At 41.1% G+C, this 27,465-nt stretch overlaps 1 protein-coding gene and 1 long non-coding RNA gene across 2 annotated transcripts in view; one reads left to right on the forward strand and one right to left on the reverse strand.

Moving 5' to 3' along the window:
- The window catches only part of STK32A (serine/threonine kinase 32A), a 133,946-nt gene that overhangs the window by 9,455 nt on the left and 97,026 nt on the right, over positions 1 to 27,465 (reverse strand). Inside the window, exons 7-11 of the mRNA XM_006069396.4 lie at positions 22,549 to 22,638; positions 15,494 to 15,591; positions 5,755 to 5,871; positions 2,191 to 2,316; positions 421 to 549 (exon numbers count right to left, since the gene is read on the reverse strand). Of these exons, the coding sequence (XP_006069458.1) occupies positions 421 to 549; positions 2,191 to 2,316; positions 5,755 to 5,871; positions 15,494 to 15,591; positions 22,549 to 22,638 (560 nt within the window). The remainder of the gene's footprint in view (positions 1 to 420; positions 550 to 2,190; positions 2,317 to 5,754; positions 5,872 to 15,493; positions 15,592 to 22,548; positions 22,639 to 27,465) is intronic.
- On the forward strand, positions 403 to 27,120 carry LOC123335048. The gene is made up of 6 exons (XR_006553323.1): positions 403 to 523; positions 606 to 689; positions 20,544 to 20,617; positions 22,149 to 22,223; positions 22,315 to 22,414; positions 26,986 to 27,120. It is a non-coding gene; the product is annotated as an uncharacterized LOC123335048 (long non-coding RNA).

Raw genomic sequence — 27,465 nt, forward strand, 5'->3', positions numbered from 1 at the left:
AGACCAGATACGCCCCTCTAGAATTGGCTGCTCCCAGTGATTCCTCAAAAGAATGGGGCCCAAAACAGCTGGGACACAGCTTAGTGACTAAACAACTTTTCCCATCATTTTAAGGATGGTAACCTGACCTAGGCTTCGCCAATTAGATTCCCTTCCAGGAGATCACAAAATTTGAATTGAGAGTTAGGAGAAGACACTAAGGGAATCAAGTTAATTGCAGAGGCCTGGGTAGGACATTCAGACGTAAAAGATTGGTGCTGGGATGCCCAGGGCTTCCCTTTCAGATGCTGGGGTGTTCAGCTCCTTCTCACAGTCACAAAGCTGCCAGTTCCTGCGGGAAGCTCACCCACCGGAAGCTTTCCAACCAATGGCAGCAGTCGTGAAGAATCCCACGACCCTGAGGGTGAGGGGACTGCTTACCTGAGAGGAGTCGCATTTCCTTGTCTCCTTCTCCTTCTTGGCCAGACGCTTCTTTTTCTTGTGCAGAGGCTTGGACTCAAGGATCATTTCTTCGAGTTCAAAGGTGGGGTCACAGTTCAGCCTGCCTTTCTGCAAGGAAGACAGGTTGACTGATTGCTTACATTTCTGTATCCTTCTGAAAATAGGCCAGACTGAATAAGGAGATTACAACTCAGTCCTGCAGGAACAGTCCAAGAATAACCAGCTGGGATTTCCACCCAAAGTTTTAGGTACTTTATCGCCAGCCTTGTTTTTCATGTTCTGTTTGTATTTTGTTTATTTTTCTAAACTCCCAAGGAGCCTTCCAGGAGTTAGAAAGAAAATCCTATTATAATTATTTTTCTAAAGTTTGCCTTCTGGGGCTATGTTTCTCAAAGTAGGTTCAGTGGTGGATCAGAATGACCCTAAGTTGATTCCTAGTTCCCCAACCAGACTTTCAGAATCAGTGTTTCTGAACACCGGGCCAGGAAATTGCATGTGTAACAAGCTCCTCAGATGATTTAGATTCACAATTAAATCAGAGAAGCACACACACAAGGTCTCTGGAGGCAGCGCTGATGGGGTGGCGCGTGAAAGAGTAGAAAGGTGCCTACATCTCCAAGGCCGCATGTGTCAGCCAAGAGTGCAAGCTGTCCCTGCTGGACCCCGAGGAGCAGCCAGGTAGAACCCCATCTCCTGTTGCTCCAGAAGGTAGCATTCCCTCATCCCAGAATTCCTTCCCATTGCCTTCTGGTGCCTCTTGCTTTGTACCCCACCCACCCATCTGCTGTTTGTACATGAAGGATCACACCCCCACATGCCCATCGCAGGTGTCTGGCCTGGGCTTAAGAGCAGAAAACTCTGAATTGTTTCTGCAGGCTCCCTTAAGAGATGATTATTCTGCCAATCTGCCTACAATTGAGTGTGTAGAATCAGGCTGTGGGGAGAGAGGGATTAGAGGTCTCACTTGGCTCCTTGGCTGGAGCTCAGTAGACTGCAGGAAGCCACAGATGTTTTTTGGCTAGGTACATCTGGTGGGACTTATTTCCCTTTGCTTGTTAGTCATTGAGAATATGGTTCCCAGTGTAGAACTATCAGTGAAAGTGAAGTCGCTCAGTCATGTAAGACTCTCTGTGACCCCATGGACTGTAGCCTGCCAGGCTCCTCTGTCCATGGGATTTTTCCAGGCAAGGGTACTGGAGTGGGTTGCCATTTTCTTCTCCAGGGGACTTCCCAACCCAGGGATCAAACCCGGATCTCCTGCATTGCAGGCAGATGTGTTACCATCTGAGTCACCAGGGAAGTCCGAACTACCAGAGGAAGAGGAATGAAGGGTAAAAACAAATATCCATCCCAGACAGCTTTCAATCCTCTGACTCACAGAATAACTTGGATACACATTCCTACATCTTTGGAATCAGAGAAAATGTTTTAAATTGGCAGATTCCTGGAAAAGACTGTTTGTAGGATTAGGACTTGTTTCCACTAAAAAGTAAGCCACAAAAAAGTAGTTAGGAGCTAGAACTCCCAACACTGACCTAGACTGGAATCCCAGCTTAGCTACCTGCTAGCCATGTGACCTTTGTCGGCCAACTTACCCTGTGTGTGCCTTGGTTTTCTCATCTGTAAAACAGGAACGTTGACTGTCTTACAACACTGGTGTGGCTATCTGATGAGACCAGGTATATATCTGGCACACAGAAGAATATGCAATGAATGAGAGTTATTAAGGGTTTATTAGGATTGACTTACATTAGGAACAAATCCTGGAATGAGCCTCTTCTGCAGAACTGCATCCCAGTTCATATCATTCATATATGGGAAGTTTTGAATATCGGACAAATGGGAAAATCGGTGGTCCGGATTCAGTTCAAGTAGCTGCCAATGGAATAAAAACACAAAGATCATGAACAAGGTCACTTGGGGAGCAAAAAATCATAAAGATTCCCTATAAATATTTTCAGGAATAGGATTGACGGAAACAAGCAGTGTTTTCCTGCCTTAGTCCCATAAACAAATAATATAGATAATAATGAATGGTCAGAATGAATTGTAAGCTGGTCATGTGGTGAGTGAAAACAGCTTATCCTCTGGAGTCAAACATGTTTGATTCCTGATTCCATGACTGATTAATCATGGGCAAGTTTGTTCTCTAAACCTCAGTTTACCCATCTGTAAAAAAGGGATAATAACCTATTTCGTTAGGTTTAGCTATGACTAAACATGGCTATGTTCAAATAAGGCCATGTTTAAAGTGACTAAGAAATCTGTTCTTCTTGAGTGGAAAAATGTACATTGGATTTAACACATGAAATTCATTTCACACTAAAAATTTTAGCAATGTATATAAGTAATTAATATATACTGGGACTGACACAGATAAGATGTCATTAAGATTACTGCAACAGTTCTGGGTTTTGTGAACTGAGATTAAAGATTTTGTTTCCTCACTCGAACCACCCTAGAACCAGTATCATTATGGTCCTGTGGTTCGGATGGGAAGGAGCAGCTCCACTAGAGAATGGACCTGAAGGTGATCACTGTGGGTCATCAGGGTACAATTCTGGGGTGAGAAGGCTGTCTTGGAACTAGGGAAAATTTGCTTATGGAAAATGACCTCTGCCCCTAGTCTTTATTTTTGACATCGCCAACAGCAGTTATCCCTATTGGAAAACAGAACACTTGACCCAGAGACAATAGACATAGGTTTTGAAGTCTTAGTCCACAAAGCTCTTTTCCTTGACCAGCTACAACCTGTGAAGTTTTCTCTCTTCAGAAAAAAGGCAAATTCATCCTCTTGGGCTCCTCATTTTTCTTTTACATAATACACATGATTGAGATTCTGCCTCAATTATCCTTAATTTTCCTGGTGAACATGGGTACGTTGAAAAATCTGATGAAAATCATTGGACCTCATTAGTTCAAATTCCAAATTTTATCACTTGTCAGGCTGTGTGTTAGGTGCTGAAGACACTATGGTGAACAAGTCAGATGTGGTCCTTCCCTCGTGCAGCTTGAGAGCAATGGTATTAACCCAAGAGTCACACATGTGCAATGTGTAATTTCAAATTGTGAAAAATATGATGAAGGGAAGTTCATGCTTGTGTGAGCTGACAATAGAGGGAGGCTCCCTGAAGAAGGGAGATTTGAGCTGAGATCTAAAGCTGTGTTTCTCAAACTATGCAGAAGGACTAGATATTTCTCTTTGGTTTAATTTCCAACCCACTGAAACCAATATGTGGTGTTATTGTGTGTGGCTAGTACGAAACTCTACACTGGGTGCAACCAGTGATTTGAGCTTGACAGCACCACATAGGCTGGCACCCTGTTCAGTGAGAGGAGTCCACTGACCATGTGCTTTGAGGCATCAGCAGTATCAAACTGCTGTACAAAACTGCTATACTGCTATATCAAAACTGCTATACAAGTTTTTTTTAATACTTCTCTCAATTTCTATGTTTTGTTATAGACCTGGTGGGGAGTAATTAATGTACTTGGACCACTTACTGAATCACATTGAGTAGTAATAATCTAAAGGAGGGAGCCAGGAGAACTGGGGATGGGAGCAGTGTTCTAGGCAGGAGACTAGCCCATGCAGAGGCCTGTGCTGAGAGACTGGTGTATGAGAGTGAGGTCAGGGAAGGGAAAGAGAAGGGAAAAGGAAGCACAAAGCAGTTTGTGTGTCTTCAAAAGGGGGACAAAAGTCCAAAATAAGACTCGAGGGGTAGTTAGAACCTTTACACCATACAAATTATTTTGATCTTTATCCTAAGAACAGTAGGAAAACAATGACCTGTGCTTTGAATAGGTCCTTGTGGGGCAGAGCGGAGAACAGAATGGAGTGTGTTTAAAAGTGTGCAGGGCAAACAAAACTTGATGGCAGTAGATCTGGGAAGAAGATAGCAGGGGAGAGGGAGACAAGTGTCAGATTCAAAAGGTGTTTAAAAGGTCAGATGACAGAACGTGGTGATGGACTAGATATGAGGATAATGAGTGATCTCTGGTTCTGCCTTGTATAAGTGGGTGGATGGAGAGGCCAGTGACTGAGCGAGGGAACACTGGACAAAGTCCAGGAAATACAGAGTTCAAGAATTCCATTCGGGGCACATGGAATTTGAAATGTCTTTTGAGACATTCAAGAGGACATGTGCATTGCCTTATTAATGAAGCCAGGTATTTGAAATCTGTTAGCTGCAAAACCCACTCCAGAAACATATATTATTATGATGGCCTCCAGTATCATAACCATTTTTTTGTTTTGATGTAGACTGTTTTGTTTTTTTTAATTCTTCATTGAATTTGTTACAATATTGCTTTTGTTCTTTACGTTTTGGTTTTTTGGTGGTAAGGCATATGGGATCTTAGTTCCCTGGCCAAAGCTTGAACTCCCAACCTCTGCATTGGAAGGCAAAGTCTTAACAACACTGGACATTTGCATTCCCACCAACAGTGTAAGAGGGTTCCCTTTTCTCCACTAGTACAGCCACTATAGAGAACAGTGTGGAGATTCCTTAAAAAACTGGAAATAGAACTGCCATACGACTCAGCAATCCCACTGCTGGGCATATATGCCGAGGAAACTAGAATTGAAAGACATGTGTACCCCAATGTTCATCGCAGCACTGTTTATAATAGCCAGGACATGGAAGCAACCTAGATGTCCATCAGCAGACGAATGGATAAGAAAGCTGGGGTACATATACAGAATGGAGTATTACTCAGCCATTAAAAAGAATACATTTGAATCAGTTTTAATGAGGTGGATGAAACTGGAGCCTATTATACAGAGTGAAGTAAGCCAGAAAGAAAAACACCAATACAGTATACTAATGCATATATATGGAATTTAGAAAGATGGTAACGATAACCCCATATGAGAGACAGCAAAAGAGACACAGATGTATAGAACAGTCTTTTGGACTCTGTGGGAGAGGGCAAGGGTGGGATGATTTGGGAAAATGGCATTGAAACATGTATATTAGCATATGTGAAACCAATCACCAGTCCAGGTTCGATGCATGATACAGGATGCCTGGGGCTGGTGCACTGGGATGACCCAGAGGGATGGTATGGGGAGGGAGGTGGGAGGGGGTTTCAGGATGGGGAACACATGTACACCTATGGTGGATTCATGTCAATGTATAGCAAAACCAATACAATATTGTAAAGTAATTAGCTTCCAGTTAAAATAAATAAATTTATATTAAAAAAAAAAACCACACTGGACATCCAGGGAAGGCCCTGTAACTTAAATTTCAAACCAGATCGCCTGCTTCTTTTTATTACTTCCTTTTGTCATGCATTCGTCCTTCTTACCTTTTTAAGAAGGGATACCATCTCCTGTGACCAGGCAGAAGGGTAAGTCACTAGCGCTGTCTCAAACATGTGTGCAATTTCCTTGCTGGAAGTACTGGAGCGAATATGATACGGTCTCTTAAAAGAGAGAAGTGAGAGTCTTCATTTTCATAGGGTAAAAGGAAAAACACTGCTTTGTAAATGTTACCAAGCTCAATTTTCAACCAATAAAATATCAATAGGATTTTCTAATCCCCTTCAGCTGATTGTTTTGTTGCCATATGCAGACACAGTACATGGTTGCCACATTTCCTGCTTTTTAAAAAGATACAGTAAGACTACAGTTTCTCAAGAAACCTCCAACTTCTTAAAAGCTGGTAATCCCTCTGGGTAAAAGAAACTTTTTTGTGAGCTAAATCCACCTCTGAGATGTCAATTTGGAACTATCTTATATGGTTAACTTAGAGAAGTATTTACCTAAAATACTGAACAGTGTGTAGCGTTAGTTGCTCAGTCATGTCAGACTCTGCGACCCCGTGGGCTGTAGCCTGCCCGGCTCCTCTGTCCGTGGAATTTGCCAGGCAAGAATTCTGGGAGTGGGTTGTCATTCCCTTCTCCTGGGGATCGTCCCAACCCAGGGATCAAACCTGGGTCTTCTGCGTTGCAGGAGGGTTCTTTACCATCTGAGCCACCAGAGAAGCCCAGTGCTCAGTAAACAAAAGTTTTAAAAATTATTACTTAAGTGCTGATTATAAAGAGATTCAGAGTTTTACCAGACACACACCTCTTTTTACTTGTTTGAATCATACGGACAAAGTTCAGGTTGGAAGGTTACACAGAAGACTTCAACACCCGCTCCAAATGCAATGAGCTGCTAGTTCTGTGTAGTTGGGTGGAGAATTTTATGATGAGGCAAAAGTATTTTTAGTTTCAAGAGAGCCAGACTCTGCTGTAATTTTAACTTGGAGGAAAGAAATCAAAGTAATTTGTTAGTAATTTTCACAGATGTCCACTAGAGGGCAACCTTTACCAATACTGATTTCTGTTTCATAAAGGATTCGCCCTGGGATTCTCTATGTGAAGGGAGCTACTTACAGCTAGCTGCTGCTGGTGGTAAGTCGCTTCAGTCGCGTCTGATTCAGTGCGACCCCATAGAAGGCAGCCCACCAGGCTCCTCTGTCCCTGGGATTCTCCAGGCAAGAATACTGGAGTGGGTTGCCATTTCCTTCTCCAATGCATGCATGCATGCTAAGTTGCTGCAGTCATGTCCGACTCTGTGCGACCCTATGGAAAGCAGCCCACAGGCTCCTCCATCCACAGGATTCTCTAGGCAAGAATACTGGAGTGGGTTGCCATTTCCATACCATATTCGCATTTTTTGCCTTTGGGACATAGCACTTAGTAAGTGCTCATTATATGTTTGTTGCATGAACAAAATTTTCACATTAGATTAACCAACAATAGGACAGTGACTATGGCTATGTACCTTTATCATGTGCCTGGTTCTTTCAAGGCACAATGACCATGGACTGATAAATTGGGAGAAATGAAAGAGTTTAATTTTTTCCTTGTTGATATCTGTATTTGAGGTATATGAAGTATATGAAGGTCATATAATGTAATTAAATGTTTGAGCTTTGAAGGCAAAAGGATTTGAGTGTTAAACTGAATCAGTCAATTTTAGTTTCAATTCCTTCTTCTGTAAAATGAGCCACCTTAGAGGATTGTTGGGAAAATTAAATGACATGATACATGTAAAGTTCTCAATAGAGTGACTGATACATATTAGACACAATACAGGAGAGATATTATTATTGAAACAAAGGTAAAAAGAATGGTGGATATATTGAGTTGGACAAAAGGTTCATTCAGGTTTTTCCAAACAATCTCATAGAAAAACCTGAGTGAACTTTTTGGCCAACCCAATAAATGTAGATAATGAATAGGAAGATGAGTCATCAAGAAAGGTGATGTGAAGGAAGTCTTAATTCTAAACATGCCATGTCAACACCTGTTACCCAGGGAACCAGGAAGTGCTAGGTCTGACTCCCTAAAAGGGAGCTTGGCCAAACTTTATTTTTTTATGTGAGGTTTAAAAACACCTGCCACATACTTTCTTTCCTCAGGACTGAATAAATGACCATAATTAATTCATCTGCTTCAGTAATGACAGAGTGGAAATAACACTTGTAACTCAATACCAGAAAAAGAGTGTACCTTATCAACATCATTAATGTTTATTTACTGTTTGCAAGCCAAGGGCACTGTGGGTCACTACCTGTGATTCACCGCATGTTTACCATTCAGAGCTAGGGCAAGTTGACACACTCAAGCTTCCAGGGTTATATGTGTGGGTATATATATTTTTTTCTTTTTTAAAATTTTCTTCTTCAGTCCACTTATATTTCTAAACCTAATTCTGAGACATCTAAATACACAAAATGCTTTGATAAACTAATAAATTAACTGACAATGCTATAAGCAAATGGTTTAACATTATGCTGCATTTTTTCTTTTATTTTAGAAGGCCATAGGGCTGAATTCAATATATATATTTTTAAATCCTCGTGGTCTGTCCACTTGTTCCAAATAGTCTAATTGCCTTTGTCTTATACAATAACCTATTTTTCTAGTTCTAAATTTTAAAATCCACATTAAGCCATCAACAACCAGAACTGTGTATTTATTCACTTATCAAATATTGAATGAATGCCTGTAATGTTCCAGCACCTCTGTTGGGCACTGGGGATACAATGAAGACAGGACAGATGGGATTTCCACACTGGTAGAGCCTATAGTCTACTCATTGAAGCCATGAATAATTACAGAGACTGTACAGATATCGGAGAAGGCAATGGCACCCCACTCCAGTACTCTTGCTTGGAAAATCCTATGGATGGAGGAGCCTGGTAGGCCGCAGTCCATGGGGTCACTAAGAGTCGGATGACTGAGTGACTTCACTTTCACTTTTCACTTTCATGCATTGGAGAAGGAAATGGCAACCCACTCCAGTGTTCTTGCCTGGAGAATCCCAGGGACGGGGGAGCCTGGTGGGCTGCTGTCTATGGGGTCGCACAGAGTCAGACACAACTGAAGTGACTTAGCAGCAGCAGTAGCAGTACAGATGTATATACACATTAACACAGAAATCAATGGGATACAGTGATATAAAGAAAAATTACAGTGTACAATGAGAGGATATAGCAGACAATTCCAGGGCAGCATATAAATTAAGAATGAGAATATAAAGAATAAACAAGATGGAAAGGGCAAAATGTTGGATGGCACAAAGTGTTGTGATTCTAGTCTTATTTTAGGAGTACAAAAGCAAAAGAGCTTCAGCCAAGGATGTACAATTAGTGCAAAACAACATATGTCCCTATCATAAGCTAATACTATGGGTTTTACAAGACTAGAGAAGATGTGGACCTTGCCTTCACAATGTGAGCTGGGACGCAGAGAGATGACAAAGCACCTTAAGGGCTAAGGGACCCGTTCATCAAGACCATGGTCAGGCTCTTACACTACAGGGATGTTTCAGGCACATTCCCCTTTGAAGCATATGAAAGTGAAACTCGCTCCATCATGTCCAACTCTTTGCAACCCCGTGGACTATACAGTCCATGGAATTCTCTAGGCCAGAATACTGGAGTGGGTAGACTTTTACATACTTCTCCAGGGGATTGTCCCAACACAGGGATTGAACCCAGGTCTCTCACATTGCAGGCGTATTCTTTACCATCCGAGCCACCAGGGAAGCCCTTGAAGCATGTATTTTTCTGTAAATCACAATTTGTCCATGTGGAGGGAATGACTGTTTAGCACCTTTCTTCTGTGGTTTATTTGTGTTGCTAGTTGTAATTAAATGTTGCTATTTCATTTCTTTGAGTTGGCTATATTTTGAAACATAATTACATACAGCCTCCTTGGTGATTCTCTCCAAGAATGTGTCAGAATTGATTTGTATTGACTTATTCCCCCATATTATCTCAAAAAGGACAGAATGATCTTTGTTCGTTTCCAAGGCAAACCATTCAATATCACAGTAATCCAAGTCTATGCCCCAACCAGTAACGCTGAAGAAGCTGAAGTTGAACAGTTCTATGAAGACCTACAAGACCTTTTAGAACTAACACCCAAAAAAGATGTCATTTTCATTATAGGGGACTGGAATGCTAAAGTAGGAAGTCAAGAAACACCTGGAGTAACAGGCAAATTAGGCCTTGGAATATGGAATGAAGCAGGGCAAAGACTAATAGAGTTTTGCCAAGAGAATGCACTGGTCATAGCAAACACCCTCTTCCAACAACACAAGAGAAGACTCTACACATGGACATCACCAGATGGTCAACACCGAAATCAGATTGATTATATTCTTTGCAGCCAAAGATGGAGAAGCTCTATACAGTCAGCAAAAATAAGACCAGGAGCTGACTGTGGCTCAGACCATGAACTCCTTATTGCCAAATTCAGACTGAAATTGAAGAAAGTAGGGAAAACCACTAGACCATTCAGGTATGACCTAAATCAAATCCCTTATGATTATACAGTGGAAGTGAGAAATAGATTTAAGGGCCTAGATCTGATAGATAGAGTGCCTGATGAACTGTGGAATGAGGTTCATGACATTGTACAGGAGACAGGCATCAAGACCATTCCCATAGAAAGGAAATGCAAAAAAGCAAAATGGCTGTCTGGGGAGGCCTTACAAATAGCTGTGAAAAGAAGAGAAGCGAAAAGCAAAGGAGAAAAGGAAAGATATAAACATCTGAATGCAGAGTTCTAAAGAATAGCAAGAAGAGATAAGAAAGCCTTCCTCAGCGATCAATGCAAAGAAATAGAGGAAAACAACAGAATGGGAAAGACTAGGAATCTCTTCAAGAAAATCAGAGATACCAAAGGAACATTTCATGCAAAGATGAGCTCGATGAAGGACAGAAATGGTATGGACCTAACAGAAGCAGAAGATATTAAGAAGAGGTGGCAAGAATACACAGAAGAACTGTACAAAAAAGATCTTCATGACCCAGATAATCACGATGGTGTGATCACTGACCTAGAGCCAGACATCCTGGAATGTGAAATCAAGTGGGCCTTAGAAAGCATCACTACGAACAAAGCTAGTGGAGGTGATGGAATTCCAGTTGAGCTATTTCAAATCCTGAAAGATGATGCTGTGAAAGTGCTGCACTCAATATGCCAGCAAATTTGGAAAACTCAGCAGTGGCCACAGGACTGGAAAAGGTCAGTTTTCATTCCAATCCCAAAGAAAGGCAATGCCAAAGAATGCTCAAACTACCGCACAATTGCACTCATCTCACACGCTAAAGTAATGCTCAAAATTCTCCAAGCCAGGCTTCAGCAATATGTAAACCGTGAACTTCCTGATGTTCAAGCTGGTTTTAGAAAAGGCAGAGGAACCAGAGATCAAATTGCCAACATCCGCTGGATCATGGAAAAAGCAAGAGACTTCCAGAAAAACATCCATTTCTGCTGTATTGATTATGCCAAAGCCTTTGACTGTGTGGATCACAATAAACTGTGGAAAATTCTTCAAGAGATGGGAATACCAGACCACCTAATCTGCCTCTTGAGAAATTTGTATGCAGGTCAGGAAGCAACAGTTAGAACTGGACATGGAACAACAGACTGGTTCCAAATAGGAAAAGGAGTACCTCAAGGCTGTATATTATCACCCTGCTTATTTAACTTATATGCAGAGTACATCATGAGAAACGCTGGAACGGAAGAAACACAAGCTGGAATCAAGATTGCCGGGAGAAATATCAATCATCTCAGATATGCAGATGACACCACCCTTATGGCAGAAAGTGAAGAGGACCTCAAAAGCCTCTTGATGAAAGTGAAAGTGGAGAGTGAAAAAGTTGGCTTAAAGCTCAACATTCAGAAAATGAAGATCATGGCATCCGGTCCCACCACTTCATGGGAAATAGATGGGGAAACAGTGTCAGACTTTATTTTTCTGGGCTCCAAAATCACTACAGATGGTGACTGCAGCCATGAAATTAAAAGATGCTTCCTCCTTCGAAGGAAAGTTGTGACCAACCTAGATAGCATATTCAAAAGCAGAGACATTACTTTGCCAACAAAGATTCGTCTAGTCAAGGCTATGGTTTTTCCTGTGATCATGTATGGATGTGAGAGTTGGACTGTGAAGAAGGCTGAGCGCCGAAGAATTGATGCTTTTGAACTGTGGTTTTGGAGAAGACTCTTGAGAGCCCCTTGGACTGCAAGGAGATCCAACCAGTCCATTCTGAAGGAGATCAGCCCTGGGATTTCTTTGGAAGGAATGATGCTAAAGGTGAAACTCCAGGACTTTGGCCACCTCATGCGAAGAGTTGACTCATTGGAAAAGACTCTGATGCTGGGAGGGATTGGGGGCAGGAGGAGAAGGGGACGACAGAGGATGAGATGGCGGGATGGCATCACTGACTCAATGGACGTGAGTCTGGGTGAACTCTGGGAGTTGGTGACGGACAGGGAGGCCTGGCATGCTGTGATTCATGGGGTCGCAAAGAGTCGGACACGACTGAGCGACTGATCTAATCTGATCTGATTCCCCCATACATTCAACAAACATTTGTCAGGTACCTATTTACAGCAAAATACTGTGGATAATACTAAACTATTTAAAACACTGGCTTCATCCTTAAATAAATTTATACTCTAATAATATAGAAGAGATTGAAAACATAAAAATTGATATAGCTAGAAAAATTTACAAGGGCAATACATTTGTGAAATGGCTTTAATCCTAAAACAGAAAATAGATTTAGGTGTTCCGATATAGAGAGTTCTACATTTCATCTTAAGTGAAAAAAGTCTCAACAGAAAGGTTAAAGCATAATTTTATTTTTACTGAAACAACAATAACAATGTGTATGTACATGTATGTAAAAATAGACTATCCTTAGAAAAGCAGAAAAGGTTTGGAAGTGAATACACTCTGAAAGATGAGATTTGGAAGGTCAAAGGAGGGTTTAATTTCTTAACTGAGACTTTGCTTTAGAGGATGTGGTTGACTTCTACCTTTATTTTTCTGCTTTTCTATAATTTTTCAATAATTTTAAATTCAGAAGGGTTATAAGAGAGTAGTAAAATTGCCCAGTAGTGTCCAACTCTTTGCGTAGCCTGCCAGGCTCCTCTCTCCATGGAATTTTTCAGGCAAGAATACTGGAGTGGGTTGCCGTTTCCTTCTCCAGGGGATCTTCCCAACCCAGGGAAGGGTCAAACACTGCAGGGTCTCCCATACTGCAGGCAGACTCTTTACTGTTTGAGCCACCAGGGAATATCCATATAAAAGAGAGAGAAAGTACATAAATATTTGGAAGATACACAGATCACTTTAGCTAAAGAGAGCAGAGAAAGTTTCTTCAGAGAAGGAGCTGTGTTTTCCAGGTCCCTAAAGAATGGGTAGGATCTGATACGAAAAGACCTGGAGAAAGGCTTTTCCTGCAAAAGAAATTTGGGACAGTCCAAGTCTGTCTTTTGTTAGAAATGAACAACCTACATGAAATATAAGGATTCTGAAAAACTCTACAGTTTAGACACCTCCTGAACTTTATTCAAACTTAATTTAGCTATTTCCAAACTTATTCAAAGAGTTATTAAAAAAAAAAACAGGGTTTATCTTAGGAAATATCTTTATAGGCAAAAGAATGAGAGGAAGACCTTTGAGGGATGCCTCAAGGGATGAGGAAGTCCAAAGAGGCTGAAGTGAGTTTGCGAAGAGTCAGCATTGTTCATACTGAAGCAAAATCTGAAAAGTCAACCTGGTACTAAAGAGCAAAGTGTAACCAGCTAAGGCGTCTGAAGAGTGTGGGGAGGAGGGGAGGGTTGCTAAGGCAGATGAAGGGTATATGCGTGTGAGGAATTAGGGAGCAACATTTTTTCCTCACTACGAAAAGTAAGATTTGTGCTTTACAAAAGAGACTCTGCATTGCCATGTTCATTGAAGCATTATTCACAGCAGCCAAGACACCAAAACAACCTAAATGTCCACTAACAGATTAATAAAGATATGTGTATATGTAATATATATATATATATATATATATATTTATACACATATATATATTTATATGGGGCTTCCCAAGTGGTGCAAGTGGTAAAGAACCCGCCTGCCTGTGCAGGAGACACGGCAGACACAGGTTCAATCCTTGTGTCGGGAAGATCCCCTGGAGTAGGAAATGGAAACCTGTTTCAGTGTTCTTGCCTGAAAAATTCCATGGACAGAGGAGCCTGGCAGGCTACAGTCCACGAGGCCACAAATATTTGGACATGACTAAGTACACATATTTACACATAATATTCATTATATGTGTGTTCAGTCACTCAATCATGTCTGACTCTTTGCAACCATTTGGACTGTAGCCCACCAGGCTCCTCTGTCCATGGGTCTCTCCAGGCAAGAATACTGGAGTGGGTTGCCCTTCCTTCTCTAGGGGTCTTTCCAACCCAGGGATTGAACCCACGTCTCCTGCATTGCAGGAGATATGGATAATTATAAAAGAATAATGGAGCATTACATATAAAATACATATTCACATACAATATATATGAGTAATGGAATATTATTCAGCCATAAGAAAGAAGGAAATCCTGATGTTTGTAACAACATAGATAGACCTTGTGTCCAATATGCAAAGTGAAATAAGTCAGACAGAGAAGACAAATACTGCATGATATCATTTATATGGGATCTTTGGGGAAAAAAGTCAAGCTGATAGAAACAGTAGAACAGTATAATTGCCAAGGATTGAGGGTGGAGAAAATAGAGAGAGGCTGGTAAAAGCGTACACACTTTTAGTTATGAGCTGAATAAGGAAAAGGAAAAGGAGGCACAGAAGATGAGATGGTTAGATAGCATCACCAACTCAGTGGACATGGATTTGAGCAAACTCTAGGAGACAGCAGAGGGCAGAGGAGCCTGGTGTGCTGCAGTCCATGGGGTCGCAGAGTCAGACACAACTTAGGGACTGAACAACAAGCACAACAAATATAAGTGTAACATTCACTATAGCTGATAACATATATGTAGATACAAATTCAGCAACCTAATAGTCACTTGCTTTTACCTTTCTTAAGCAAAAGAAGAAACGAAAAATGAAACTAATGCTGTTAATACATTCTCAGTTACATCCAATCACAGGGAACTACCGGGAGGTACAATAATATGGGAGGGAGGAAAAAAAATCTCTTCTTAGCAAAATTAGGCATTTTCTGAGTTTAAGAAATGTTACTTTTAAAAGGAAGCTATTCTAATTTGCCACTGAGCCCAGAACTCGAGAGCCAAATGAAAGACAGAAATCCGACAAGACAGGGCATGAATTGTGTTGGATTAATAATTCACATTCCCTTTGGGGAAGTGTGTCTGAATCAAACCCCTAGACTGTAACTGCAAAATGATTTTCTTTAAACAAACAAATATATTTATACAAGATAGGGCATGAGGTGTATTGATTTTCCCTCTCTGGGAGTTAATAATTTCCCTATAATTCATTTAATTTTATCTGCATAATTTAATGTCAACTCACATTCTTGGTCCCATATGTAGAAGAGTGAATTAATTATGGGCAGAAACCCCAAGGGATGCAACCAGCATCACATGGCAGAATTGATTTCATCTCAGAAACAAACTACTTGATTTTTAGCCAAAAAAAAAAAAAATTCAATCCTTTCACTGTAAAAATGAAACTTACTGGAAGAGTAATCAAAGATAAATGTAATTCTACTGTACCCGGCCTCTCAGCAGCTCGTATGCTGTCACTCCCAGTGACCACCAGTCAACAGCAAAGGAATAGCCTGCTTCTCTTCTGCAGTTGAACATCTCAGGTGCTGAAAAACACAGAAGAGTTAGTTTTACTCCGATTGAATTGTGCATGTTCAGTCGTGTCCGACTCTTTGTAACCCTATGGACTGTAGCCTGCCTGGCTACTCTGTCCATAGGATTCTCCAGGCAAAAATATTGGAGTGGGTTGCCATTTTCTCCTCCAGGGCATCTTCCCAATCCAGGGATCGAACCTGCATCTCCTGCATGGGCAGGCGGATTCTTTACCACTGAGCCACCTGGGAAGCCTGCTTTGCTCCCTGAGACATTAACAAATCTATCTTCACACATGTTCCTTCAAAGGCAAATTACCAGGGAACAGGGTATAAACACTTTTAGGGTGTTTATCATCCATTGCTAGATTGCTCACTGTAGGCAAATTTTCTAATTTTATAGTCTTTCTCATTCATCACCAACACACACAAGCATCCACAGGCCTTAATGGACAAATTCTTCCTTGACTTAGAACATGTGCCTATTAAAAACTGGATCCCATCAGGCCTCAGATGTCTGGTTGACTCTGTAAGCAAGAAGGCTGGGAAGATGTTACTTCGTTGTCTTGATTTGGAAGGGTTGTGGTCAGGACATAAATTTGTATTACTGTGGCAAACAATGTTCAGAATTTGGCTCCAACTACAGGAGATTGGTTTTCCAGTTTGGAGTCATCTGGAAGAGGCAAGAGTAGCATTTGCAGCCTGATACTGGGGATAAACGAGAGGAGAAAGGGTGGGGCACTCAGAGTGATATATACATCAGTCATGGGGCATTGACTCTCTGTTCCATAATTCTTCCTTTTTTTTTTTTTTTAAATTGAAGTATAGTTGAATTACAATGTTGTGTTAATTACTTCTGTACAGCAAAGCAACTCAGTCATATACATATATATACATTTTTATATTCTTTTCCATTATGATTTATCACATGATACTGGATATAACTCCCTGTGCTGCACAGTAGGACCTTGTTGCCTGCACTGTGCTTAGTTGCTTCAGTCGTGTCCTACTCTTTCAACCTCCGGGACTGTAGCCCGCCAAGCTGCTCTGTCCATGGGGATTCTCCAGGCAAGGATACTGGAGTGGGCTGCCATGTCCTCCTTCAGGGGATCTTCCCAGCCCAGGGATCGAACCCATGTGTCCTGCAGTGCAGGCGGATTCTTTACTGTCTGAGCCACCAGGGAAGCTCAAGAAACTGGACTGGGTAGCCTATCCCTTCTCCAGGGGTACTTCCTGACTCAGGAATTGAACTGGGGTCTCTTGCATTGTAGTTAGATTCTTTACCAGCAGAGCTACCAGTTGTTTATCCAGTCTATATTTACCAGTTTGCATCTGATGATCTCAAACTCCCAATCCATTCCCCTCACCACATCTCCCCCTTGGCAACTATCAGTCTATTCTCTATGTCCCTGATTTTGTTCCTCTTTCATAGATAGGTGTGAAAGAGTGTCATCTTTTAGATTCCACATATAAGTGATATCATATGGTATTTGTCTTTCTGACTTCATCTAGTGTGATAATCTCTGGGTCCATTCATGTTGCTGCAAATGGCATTTCATTCTTTTTAATGGCTGAGTAATATTCCATTGTATATATGGACCTCATCTTCCTTACCTTCATCTGTTCCCATGTCTTGGATATTGTGAATAGTGGCTGCTATGAACACAGGGGTGCACTTATCTTTTTGAATTAGTTTTCTCTGGATATATGCCCAGGAGTGGGATTGCTGGATCATATGGTAATTCTATTGTTAGTTTTTAAAGAGATCTCCATACTGTTTTCCATATTGGCTGCACTAATTTACATTCCCACCAACGATGTAGGAGGGTTCCCCTCTCTCCACACCCTCTCAGCATTTGCTATTGGTAGACTTTTTAATGATGGCCATCCAGATGGGTGTGAAGTGGTACCTCATTGTAGTTTTGATCTCCATTTCTCTAACAATTCTTTCCATTGACTCCAGTGGAAGGCAGAACCTCAGTCAATCTTATTCCAGTGGATATCTCCAGGTACACATTCTCTAACACACTGAGAACCTTCTACCTACTGTTCCAAGAATAGAACTAACTTCTGAAGGATGTAGTGGGGAGAATGATGTAGAAAGCAAGGATAGGTCTCTTCTCTGCTTGCTTGTCCAGTACTCAATCTGCCATTTAGAGTCACTTAATAGAAACTTGCTAAATGAATGAACAATACTGAATCAATCAGTCAATCAAGCACTGTCTACAAACTTTAGCTGTGAAAGCAGGCTGTCTGGCTCAAAAATCTGCCTTCACCACTTACCATGACCTTAATTGAGTTAGTGGGCTGAGCGTCAGAATCATCAGCAAGGATCATGAGAAGGCAGTTCTTACAGAGGTGAGAAACTAAATGAGATAATGGCTGCCAAAATCTCAGCACAGTGTCTGGTACCTGCGAAGTTCTCAAAAAATTAGATACTCTTCAAGAGGGACAGACATCTGTAACACTAGAAATATTAGCTAGCCAAAAGCTGCACACTTGACCCAAGCTTCCTGTAGTAGGGTGCAAGTTCTGGACAAAGGAAATTGGCGTGATGTGGGAAATGCTCATGGGTTTGCCCTGCCTGGTGCACTCAATTTCAAGTAAAATCCTGTGGGCAACATCCAATTAGAGAGGAACTATGTTGACATCCCAGTGCCAGGACTGATCTTGACTGTAAAAGCCCTTAGCAGGACTAAGTAGGCTTCATCCCCTGGTGAATTCACCTTTCATGCATCACTGCATTCTTTCTGCAAGTCACAGCTCCCCACAAAGGTTGGCAGATAATGGTCCTGACCCCACAGTGCCCCCACAGACTGGATGCAGTAGACTATAACTCTGCCCTCCCTTATCATTATCTCATAGCAAGTCATCAGATGTGGTCCCACCAGGTGACAGGTTATAGATATCTCAGAGAAGCTGCAGAGAACTTTGAGACATAAACAGACCGTTGTGCTAAGAAAATATCTAACAGAATAAACATCTATAAAAGCTGTGTATTCTCTTGTCTTGGACCACCCTTGACGTTTTTATGAGTAGAATCCTCTCCTACATACGCTGTATTCCAGCATGAAGACATTTGAATATGCATTTATTCATTCAATAAATATTCACAGTAGGTTAGGAATTGAGGAATTTGGGAAGAACGTTAAGAAAAAAGGGCAACATACAAAAGCATGTTGTTGCTCAGTCGTGTCCAACTCTTTGCGACCCCAGGACCATAGCCTGCCAGGCCTCTCCGTCCGTGGGATCTTCCAGGCAAGAATACTGGAGTGGGTTGCCATTGCCTTCTCCACAAAAGCATGCTACTGCTGCGGCTAAGTCGCTTCAGTCGTGTCCGACTCTGTGCGACCCCATAGACGGCAGCCCATCAGGCTCCCCTGGCCCTGGGATTCTCCAGGCAAGAACACTGGAGTGGGTTGCCATTTCCTTCTCCAATGCATGAAAGTGAAAAGTGCAAGTGAAGTCGCTCAGTTGTGTCTGACTCTAGCGACCCCATGGACTGCAGCCTACCAGGCTCCTCCGTCCATGGGATTTTCTAGGCAAAAGTACTGGAGTGGGGTGCCATTGCCTTCTCCGCCACAAAAGCATAACGGATAGGTAATTCTTTGAACCCTCAAAGTGCTGAAAAGCCAGAGCAAGGAGACGCTGAAGGCTTCCATCGAATGTTCCATCTCTGAGTTGACACAAATAGAGGTGGCGAAGGACTGTTTCCTTCAAAAAACCATTGAGTATTTTGTTTGTTTTTTAAAATATTTCCATATCTCCATTCAGAAAAGTAAATAAAACATAAAAGAAGAATTTAATGAGCAGTTATAACCAAATGGCCATGTAACCTTACAACATAGAATCTTGACCCCATCACTGGGTCCTGTCCTGTTTACAAACACAGAAGTAACCACTATCCCAAATTTCTGTTGGTAATTTTCTTCTTGCCTTTCTACATAGATTGACTCTCTGTTTGTGCATTTCTAAGCAGCAACTTAGTTTTCCCTATTTTAGTAATATATATGTTATATAGATGTTATGTTTGTATGTCTATATAAGAGATGTGTGTATAACATATATGTATAAATAACATATGAGTATGTGTGTTTTGTGTGTGTGTGTTAAATCTTACTCCTTGTTTTCTTTGGTGTCTTGCTCTTCTTGCTCAACATTACGTGTATAAAACTTCTCCAACTTGCTGCACATAGTTTGTTCACATTCAAAGCTATACAAACACAGTGTAATTTACCTGTTTCCTATTGTTAATAACCGTTTGGGTTGTTTTCAATCGGGGCTATTTTGAACAAGGCTCTCATGAATATTCCTGCACATGTAAGATTCTTCTAAGTCCATCTATCTTTAGGTTACATTTCTGGGAGGGGAAATGCTGGGGATGGGTTGCTCATCTTCACACATACTAGATGGCATCAAACTGTTTACCACGGTGGTTGTATCAATTAACATTCTGACCAGCAATGCATGAGACTTCACGTTGCTCAACCTCCTTATCCACACTTGGCATTAACTAACCTTGTGACATTTTCCAATCAATTGAGTACATAATGGTCTTCCCTTGTGGTTTAAATTGGCATTCTCTTGATTACTAATAAGCCTGTCCACATTTTAATACATTTATTAGCTATCTGGATTTCCATTATGTGGTTTGCTTTTCAGATTTTAAAGCAACTGGACAGTAGATTCTGGTCAGGACATGAAGAAAGGGTCCAAAACTGATATATAAATTTAGTGCAACAGAAATAATTCATGGAATTTGTGAAAATGATTCTAAATTTCCTCTGTAAAATATGTGAATAATAAAGGTTTTCTGAAAAAAGGATAAAGGGACTTGCATCTGTTAAACTGTATTATAAAGCTATAATAATTAAGATTTACTGATAAAAGTCACAGAATGTAGTTGCTAGTACATAAAAACACTTAGTTTATGATGAACATGAATCTTTTAAATGGTTACGTTCTAGGTGATCCTGATTACATTCACACAGACCAAGGCAGGGGAGAAGGAAGGATTGGAGTGATTGGAAAGAGCATACAGGTAGAAGATGATGAATTCAAAAGAGCAAAACTTCCTTGTTGGGTGAAGGTACTTAAGAACTGGCAGATGGTCCATATTCTTATTGCCAGAGCTGAGGACCTGATGCATAATATGTTTAGCATCTTACGTTAGAACACATTGTATATTCCTATGAATTTCATTCAGTATTTCATCCTAGTTTTCTTTCTTTTTAGAATTTGTTTCTTTCTGGTTCATTGCTAATTATCAGAAACACTTTAAAAAGAGTGCTGGTGAATATCTGTTAGGTAGATTTTACCAAATTATTGGGAACATAACTTTCAAAAAAAGAAAGCAGACATCCACCTCTGATATCTCTTAGAAAGATTCCCATCCAAAAATCAAAGGCAAGAACAACTTCCGGATGAAGATATGTACTGACAGATATTCATTTTTAAAAATAAAACTAGAAATATTTCTGAGAGCTTAAGCTTGGCCTACCTCATTTGGCTTACAACCATTTAAGAATCATACATACATATGTTTTAAAGTCTCTCTATCTTTCTTTTAGGGAGAAGCTTGAATTTCTAAAGTCAAAAAGAGCTGGCTTTAAATGTAGGCTTTTTCAATTATTAGCCATGTGATCTTGAGCAAATTATTTCTTGTTCTCCTCATTGTAAAATGGTGATAATTACAGTTTGCCTCACAGGGTTGTTGAGAAAAATAAATGAGTCAATGAATGCAAAGCATTTAACACATTGTCTGATCCCTACAAGGCTTTCAATAAATATTGGTAATTGTTAATTATAAGGATGAGGGTAGAGAGGGCAGAGAAACTTGACTGGATTCCAATTTCTTAGCTCTATGTGGTGACAAAGACTGGAAATGCCAATTTTGAGGAGAATCAAATTATATGGGCATTGTATTTAAAATCACTGGGGAGAGAAAAGAAAGATCATCTTCCTTTACTCCTCTCACCATGGAAACCAGGCCTAGAAAACCCAGATGCACATTTTCTGATTTGGCTTCAAGAAAATAGCCCTTAATATGGAAACCCAGGAAACCTGGGGAATAAACTCAGACCAGCAGGCTTGGAGATTCCTCTTTATCATTTGAGTACTGTGGATTTGGGGCAGCAAATAGACTGTATTGTATGTGTCCATTATTTTAAAAGTGACAAAAGGGACTTAATACCCCTGAAGATAATTGGAAGCCAGGAAATTTGCAGGTTTTCAAACATCACATAAAATCAGGCTCATTTTCCCCTACAGATGACTTGTTTTTCCTCTTTAGTTCTGCAAGTAAGACAATGAAATATTGAAAGAAGGTGGCAATGCTCTTGCCTTTAATTTCAAGTTCAAATATTTTGCCTGCAAACTGCTCATGGGATTATAGCGATGATACACCTAAAACCAAAATCATAACGGGAAGGTACTTTGTGAACTTACATCCTTATGCAGGAGTATGTAAATCATGGTTATAGTAATACTTAAACCATTTATTACCATCCCACTTATTGCCGTAACTTCTCTGATTCTTTTTTTTTCTTTTTTTAAACTCTTCTCACTAAAAGGTAAGCCCCAAGGGTTGGAGACCTTGTCTGTTTTGCTCCCTACAAGATCACCAGCACCAGAAACAGAGGCAATGAGTAGGTATTTATTGAATGAACTATTAATATTCTTCATCAGGAAGTAGGTAGAAACTGTCCTTAATAACTCATAAACTAACGTTCTTTACAGGTAGTCCCTTGCACCCTCCTGAATCAAGATCAGACTGGATGCTTGCTAAAAGGAGATTCCTGAGGTTCACCTCAGACCTGTGCAATCAGAAGCTCTCCAGGTAAAGTCCGAGAGGGACTTGTCATTCCTAGCTGCAAGGCCCTACAGATGACTGGACCTCCAGTACACGGTGTCCACAGGAATGGAAAACAAAGCTTTGCTCTTAGTGGCCATGGCAGCTCAGGGGACCCGTACCCATGTAAGGCTTGGTGCCGGCCACAGTGGTGATCCGCATCTCCCCAGGCAGCATCGTGGCAATGTTGAAGTCTGTGATGTGCACGTGCCCTGCGAGAGAAGACGGCCACAGAGAATGTTAGGAGCTTACTTTGTACATTCTTTTTTTTTCCTCTCTCTTTAAAAAAATTTTTTTTTATATTGGAGTATAAATGTTTTACAAAGTTACACTAGTTTCTGCTGTACAACAAACTGATACTAACCTTTTCATATCATGATCTATCTCCTGGAGGGGGGGTGGTTTAAGACCATACTTACTGGCCTTGAGGACAGAAAAATTGTGCTTTTACTGCCTGTAGGCAATTAAAAATGGCATATAAGAATTTTATAAATTAATGAACAATATATGCCATTTGCAATTGGGTACCAAAGAATGCTCAAACTACCACACAATTGCACTCATCTCACATGCTAGTAAAGTAATGCTCAAAATTCTCCAAGCCAGGCTTTAGCAATACGTGAACCGTGAACTTCCAGATGTTCAAGCTGGTTTTAGAAAAGGCAGAGGAACCAGAGATCAAATTACCAACATCCACTGGATCATCGAAAAATCAAGAGAGTTCCAGAAAAACATCTATTTCTGCTTTATTGACTATGCCAAACCTTTGACTGTGTGGATTACAATAAACTGTGGAAAATTCTGAAAGAGATGGGAATACCAGACCACCTGACCTGCCTCTTGAGAAACCTGTATGCAGGTCAGGAAGCAACAGTTAGAACTGGACATGGAACAACAGACTGGTTCCAAATAGGAAAAGGAGTACGTCAAGGCTGTATATTGTCACCCTGCTTATTTAACTTATATGCAGAGTACATCGTGAGAAATGCTGGGCTGGAAGAAGCACAAGCTGGAATCAAGATTGCCGGGAGAAATATCAATCATCTCAGATATGCAGATGACACCACCCTTATGGCAGAAAGTGAAGAGGAACTAAAAAGCTTCTTGATGAAAGTGAAAGAGGAGAGTGAAAAAGTTGGCTTAAAGCTCAACAAGAAAAACACCAATACAGTATACTAATGCATATATATGGAATTTAGAAAGATGGTAACAATAACCCTGTATGTGAGACAGCAAAAGAGACACAGATGTATAGAACAGTCTTTTGGACTCTGTGGGAGAGGGAGAGGGTGGGATGATTTTGGAGAATGGCATTGAAACATGTGTAATATCATATAAGAAACAAATTGGCAGTCTGGGTTCGATGCAGGATACAAGATGCTTGGGGTTGGTGCAGTGGGATGATCCAGAGGGATGGTATGGGGAGGGAGGTGGGAGGGTTCAGGATTGGGAACACGTGTACACCCTTGGTGGATTCATGTTGATGTATGGCAAAACCAATACAATATTGTAAAGTAATTAGCCTCCAATTAAAATAAATAAATTTAAATTAAAAACAAAAAAGCTCAACATTCAGAAAACTAAGATCATGGCATCTGGTCCCATCACTTCATGGCAAATAGATGGGGAAACAGTGGAAACAGTGTCAGACTTTATTTTTCTTGGCTCCAAAATCACTGCAGATGGTGATGGCAGCCATGAAATTAAAAGACGCTTACTCCTTGGAAGGAAAGTTATGACCAACCTAGATAGCATATTCAAAAGCAGAGACATTACTTTGCCAACAAAGGTCCGTCTAGTCAAGGCTATGGTTTTTCCAGTTGGTCATGTATGGACGTGAGAGTTGGACTGTAAGAAAGCTGAGCACCAAAGAATTGATGCTTTTGAACTGTGGTTTTGGATAAGACTCTTGAGAGTCCCTTGGACTGCAAGGAGATCCAACAAGTCCATTCTAAAAGATTATCAGTCCTTGGTGTTCTTTGGAAGGAATGATGCTAAAGCTGAAACTCCAGTACTTTGACCACCTCATGTGAAGAGTTGACTCATTGGAAAAGACTCTGATGCTGGGAGGGATTAGGGGCAGGAGGAGAAGGGGATGACAGAGGATGGGATGGCTAGATGGCATCACTGACTCGATGGACATGGGTCTGAGTGAACTCCGGGAGTTGGTGATGGACAGGGAGTCCTGGCGTGCTGTGATTCATGGGGTCACAAAGTGTCAGACACGACTGAGCGACTGAAGTGAACTGAACAGACAGTAAAAGCTCACTTATTCTATCATCAAGGCCAATAAGACCTTAAACCATCAACTCTTCAGGAGCCAGGTCATGCTATGAAAAGGTTAGTGCCGGTTGTAAATTTGTAGTTCAACCTCAAAAAGTTTTAACCTTGGTCTTTAAGAGCTAACAGTCTGGTAAGTTCTACTTGAGCAATTTTTGTCTATTGGCATCATTTTAAGTTGGTACAGAATGTGAGTATCAAGAGATGGACAGATAAGAACTATTCAAAATATCAAATTTCCAAGCATCTCTTATGGAATCTTTTAAAGAGACAAACATTAATACAAAGAGAACATGACTGTGGATAAACATATTAATCGATATTTCTTTGCCAAGAAAGAGTTCTTTTCTCTCCTTGCTTTTCTGAAATATCATTAGTAGTTTTTTGTCTGATAGTTCAGATTGTCCCCCAGTGATCACCAATAAAATAATATATCTAGGGAAAGTAAGGGAGAAAAGTCAAGTTCTACTTTTAAAGAGGCTGTTTAAAGAGCCCTAAACTAGGAGCTAGGTGAGCTGGGTCCTGCCTTGAATTCTGCCCCTAAGACTTTGTAGACTTGAGGTTGCTTTTCTGTGCTGAATATAAGTTTCCCTTTTTTTTTTTTTTTTTAAAAAAAAGGAATGGTTAGACTTGATGCTGTCTAGGGTCTCTCCCCACTCCAGTATTCTTGCCTGGAGAATCCCAGGGACAGGGGAGCCTGGTGGGCTGCCATCTATGGGGTCGCACAGAGTCAGACATGACTGAAGTGACTTAGCAGCAGCAGCAGGGTCTCTCTGCAGCCTTAATACTCATGGCAATACTGTGTGGGTCTAACACTCAAGTTCAGCAGAGAGCAGTCCCTACAGAGTGTATTAGTGTCCTTGTGCTCACAGCCAGGAGTAGGAAAGGGCATTACCAGCCGTTCAGGCAGACAAGCTCATTGTGTTGGTTGGCACGAATGTCGTATGCTTTGAGAGGATCTTGGAAGTGTTGGCATTTCCATTTGCATGCTTCTGTGATTGTGATGAGATGTGGTGGTAATTGGAGGGGTAGCCATGGATTGTTCTTCCACATCCCACAGACCCCACTCCCCCTGCCGACTTCACTGTCTGCTCCCCAATAGCATCCAGCCCACTCTTAATGATAAATCTCAGTCTTTATCACCAGGGTTTTGTTTGATGCAAAAAAAGTGTTTTGTTTTTATCTGATGACATCTTAATAAAGTAACAGTAGCTGAAAGTGAAGGCATTCTTACATAAATGGTTCCAAGAGACGATTTCAAGAGCTTGCACTTTTGTAATACAGGTTATTTCAGTATTTTCTTTCTCTGTTTCTCCCTCATGTTCAAAGCACTGGCTCCTTGGTTCACAAGGTTTGATACAAAATAGGGGAGTCTGGAGACTTAGTGGTTAAGAGCTTGTTCTTTGGAGTCCGATTGCCTGACTTTAAGTCTCAGCTCCACCACTGATTAGCTGTACTACCTCAAAAAGGTGACTGATCCTGACTGTAAAGTTGGGATGATAATAGTGGTCTTCTCATGAGGTTATTGGGAAGATCAAATGAAATAATGCTGTGGAAGACTTAACTCAGCATTTCACAGGAAGTATGTATCATCCAATTGTTGCTATTTGTCATGATCATATGCTCTGGTGTCATTTTGCAAAACACACATGCCTGGACTTCTCTCTCCTAAGACCCCATTGCAGTGGGATGGATGGCAGAGCCAGGTATCCAGGTTAAAAATAGTACCAAGAAACTCCACAGGTGATTCAGATGGGCAGCCAGGCATGGATCCTTGACTTTAGCCTGAGTAGGTGTTCTAAGCCAACTCAATCCTAAGACTGACTATGCTCACGTAGAAGTATTGGGTTGGCCAAAGAGTTTGTTCAAGCTTTTCCATATGTGGGTACAGAAAAACCCGAATGAACTTTTTGGCCAACCCAGCAGAAGCTAGAGGATGCTTTAGAACCATTTGGTTCTCAAAGTGTGTGGTCCCCAGACCAGTAGCATCAGGAACGTGATAGGAATGCAGACTCCTGGGCCCTGTCCCCACCTACTGAACCAGAAACTCTGAGGGTGGAACCCCTGTGTTTAAACAAGCTCCCCAGACGATTCTGATACCCAGTTCATTTTGAGATCATGTTTTTAAAAGAAGACCTGGCTTAGTAGAAAATCTTAACCAGTTAGTACTCATTATATTTCTTTTGAATGTGGTTAAAAGAGTGTTAATTTTATCATATAAGTAGTATTTGAATTTGTATGATTAATTGCAATTTTCAAAAGGTTTTCATACCTTTTAGGCTGGTGAAGTCATCCCTATTTCAGAGAAGAGCTGTTTGTGGCTAAGTTCTCAGTGTTCAGAAGCAGCAGAGCTGGAATTAGGATCTATCATTTGGTCCAGGACTCCTTTGCTGAGTTATGAATTGTCCAAAGACTTTTTGTACTGTATTGTAAGACCAAGATCTGAAGAAACTCAAAACACTAACTTCTGATTGGCTCAGGGTTCTCTCACCAGGATGTATAGTAAACGACTGGGAGGAATTATCTGAGGGTCAACATCTACTAGAAACTGTACCCTAGTGCCCTCAAGCTGAACAAGGAAAGCAGAGCCTCACAGAGCCTATGGCCACCAGCCCGACATCTCAGCTCCAGGCCCAGGATGGTGCTGTACTTCCCTTGGCTCACCTTGGGGACCTTTCTGCCAAGTTCCCCTCTGTGCTGTGGAAATGAATCTGAGTTCTGGCTCACAGAGAAAGCTCTGGTTGCCCTACTAATGGAGG

The sequence above is a fragment of the Bubalus bubalis genome, chromosome 9, assembly GCF_019923935.1.
Source record: "Bubalus bubalis isolate 160015118507 breed Murrah chromosome 9, NDDB_SH_1, whole genome shotgun sequence".
Classification (NCBI taxonomy): domain Eukaryota; kingdom Metazoa; phylum Chordata; class Mammalia; order Artiodactyla; family Bovidae; genus Bubalus; species Bubalus bubalis.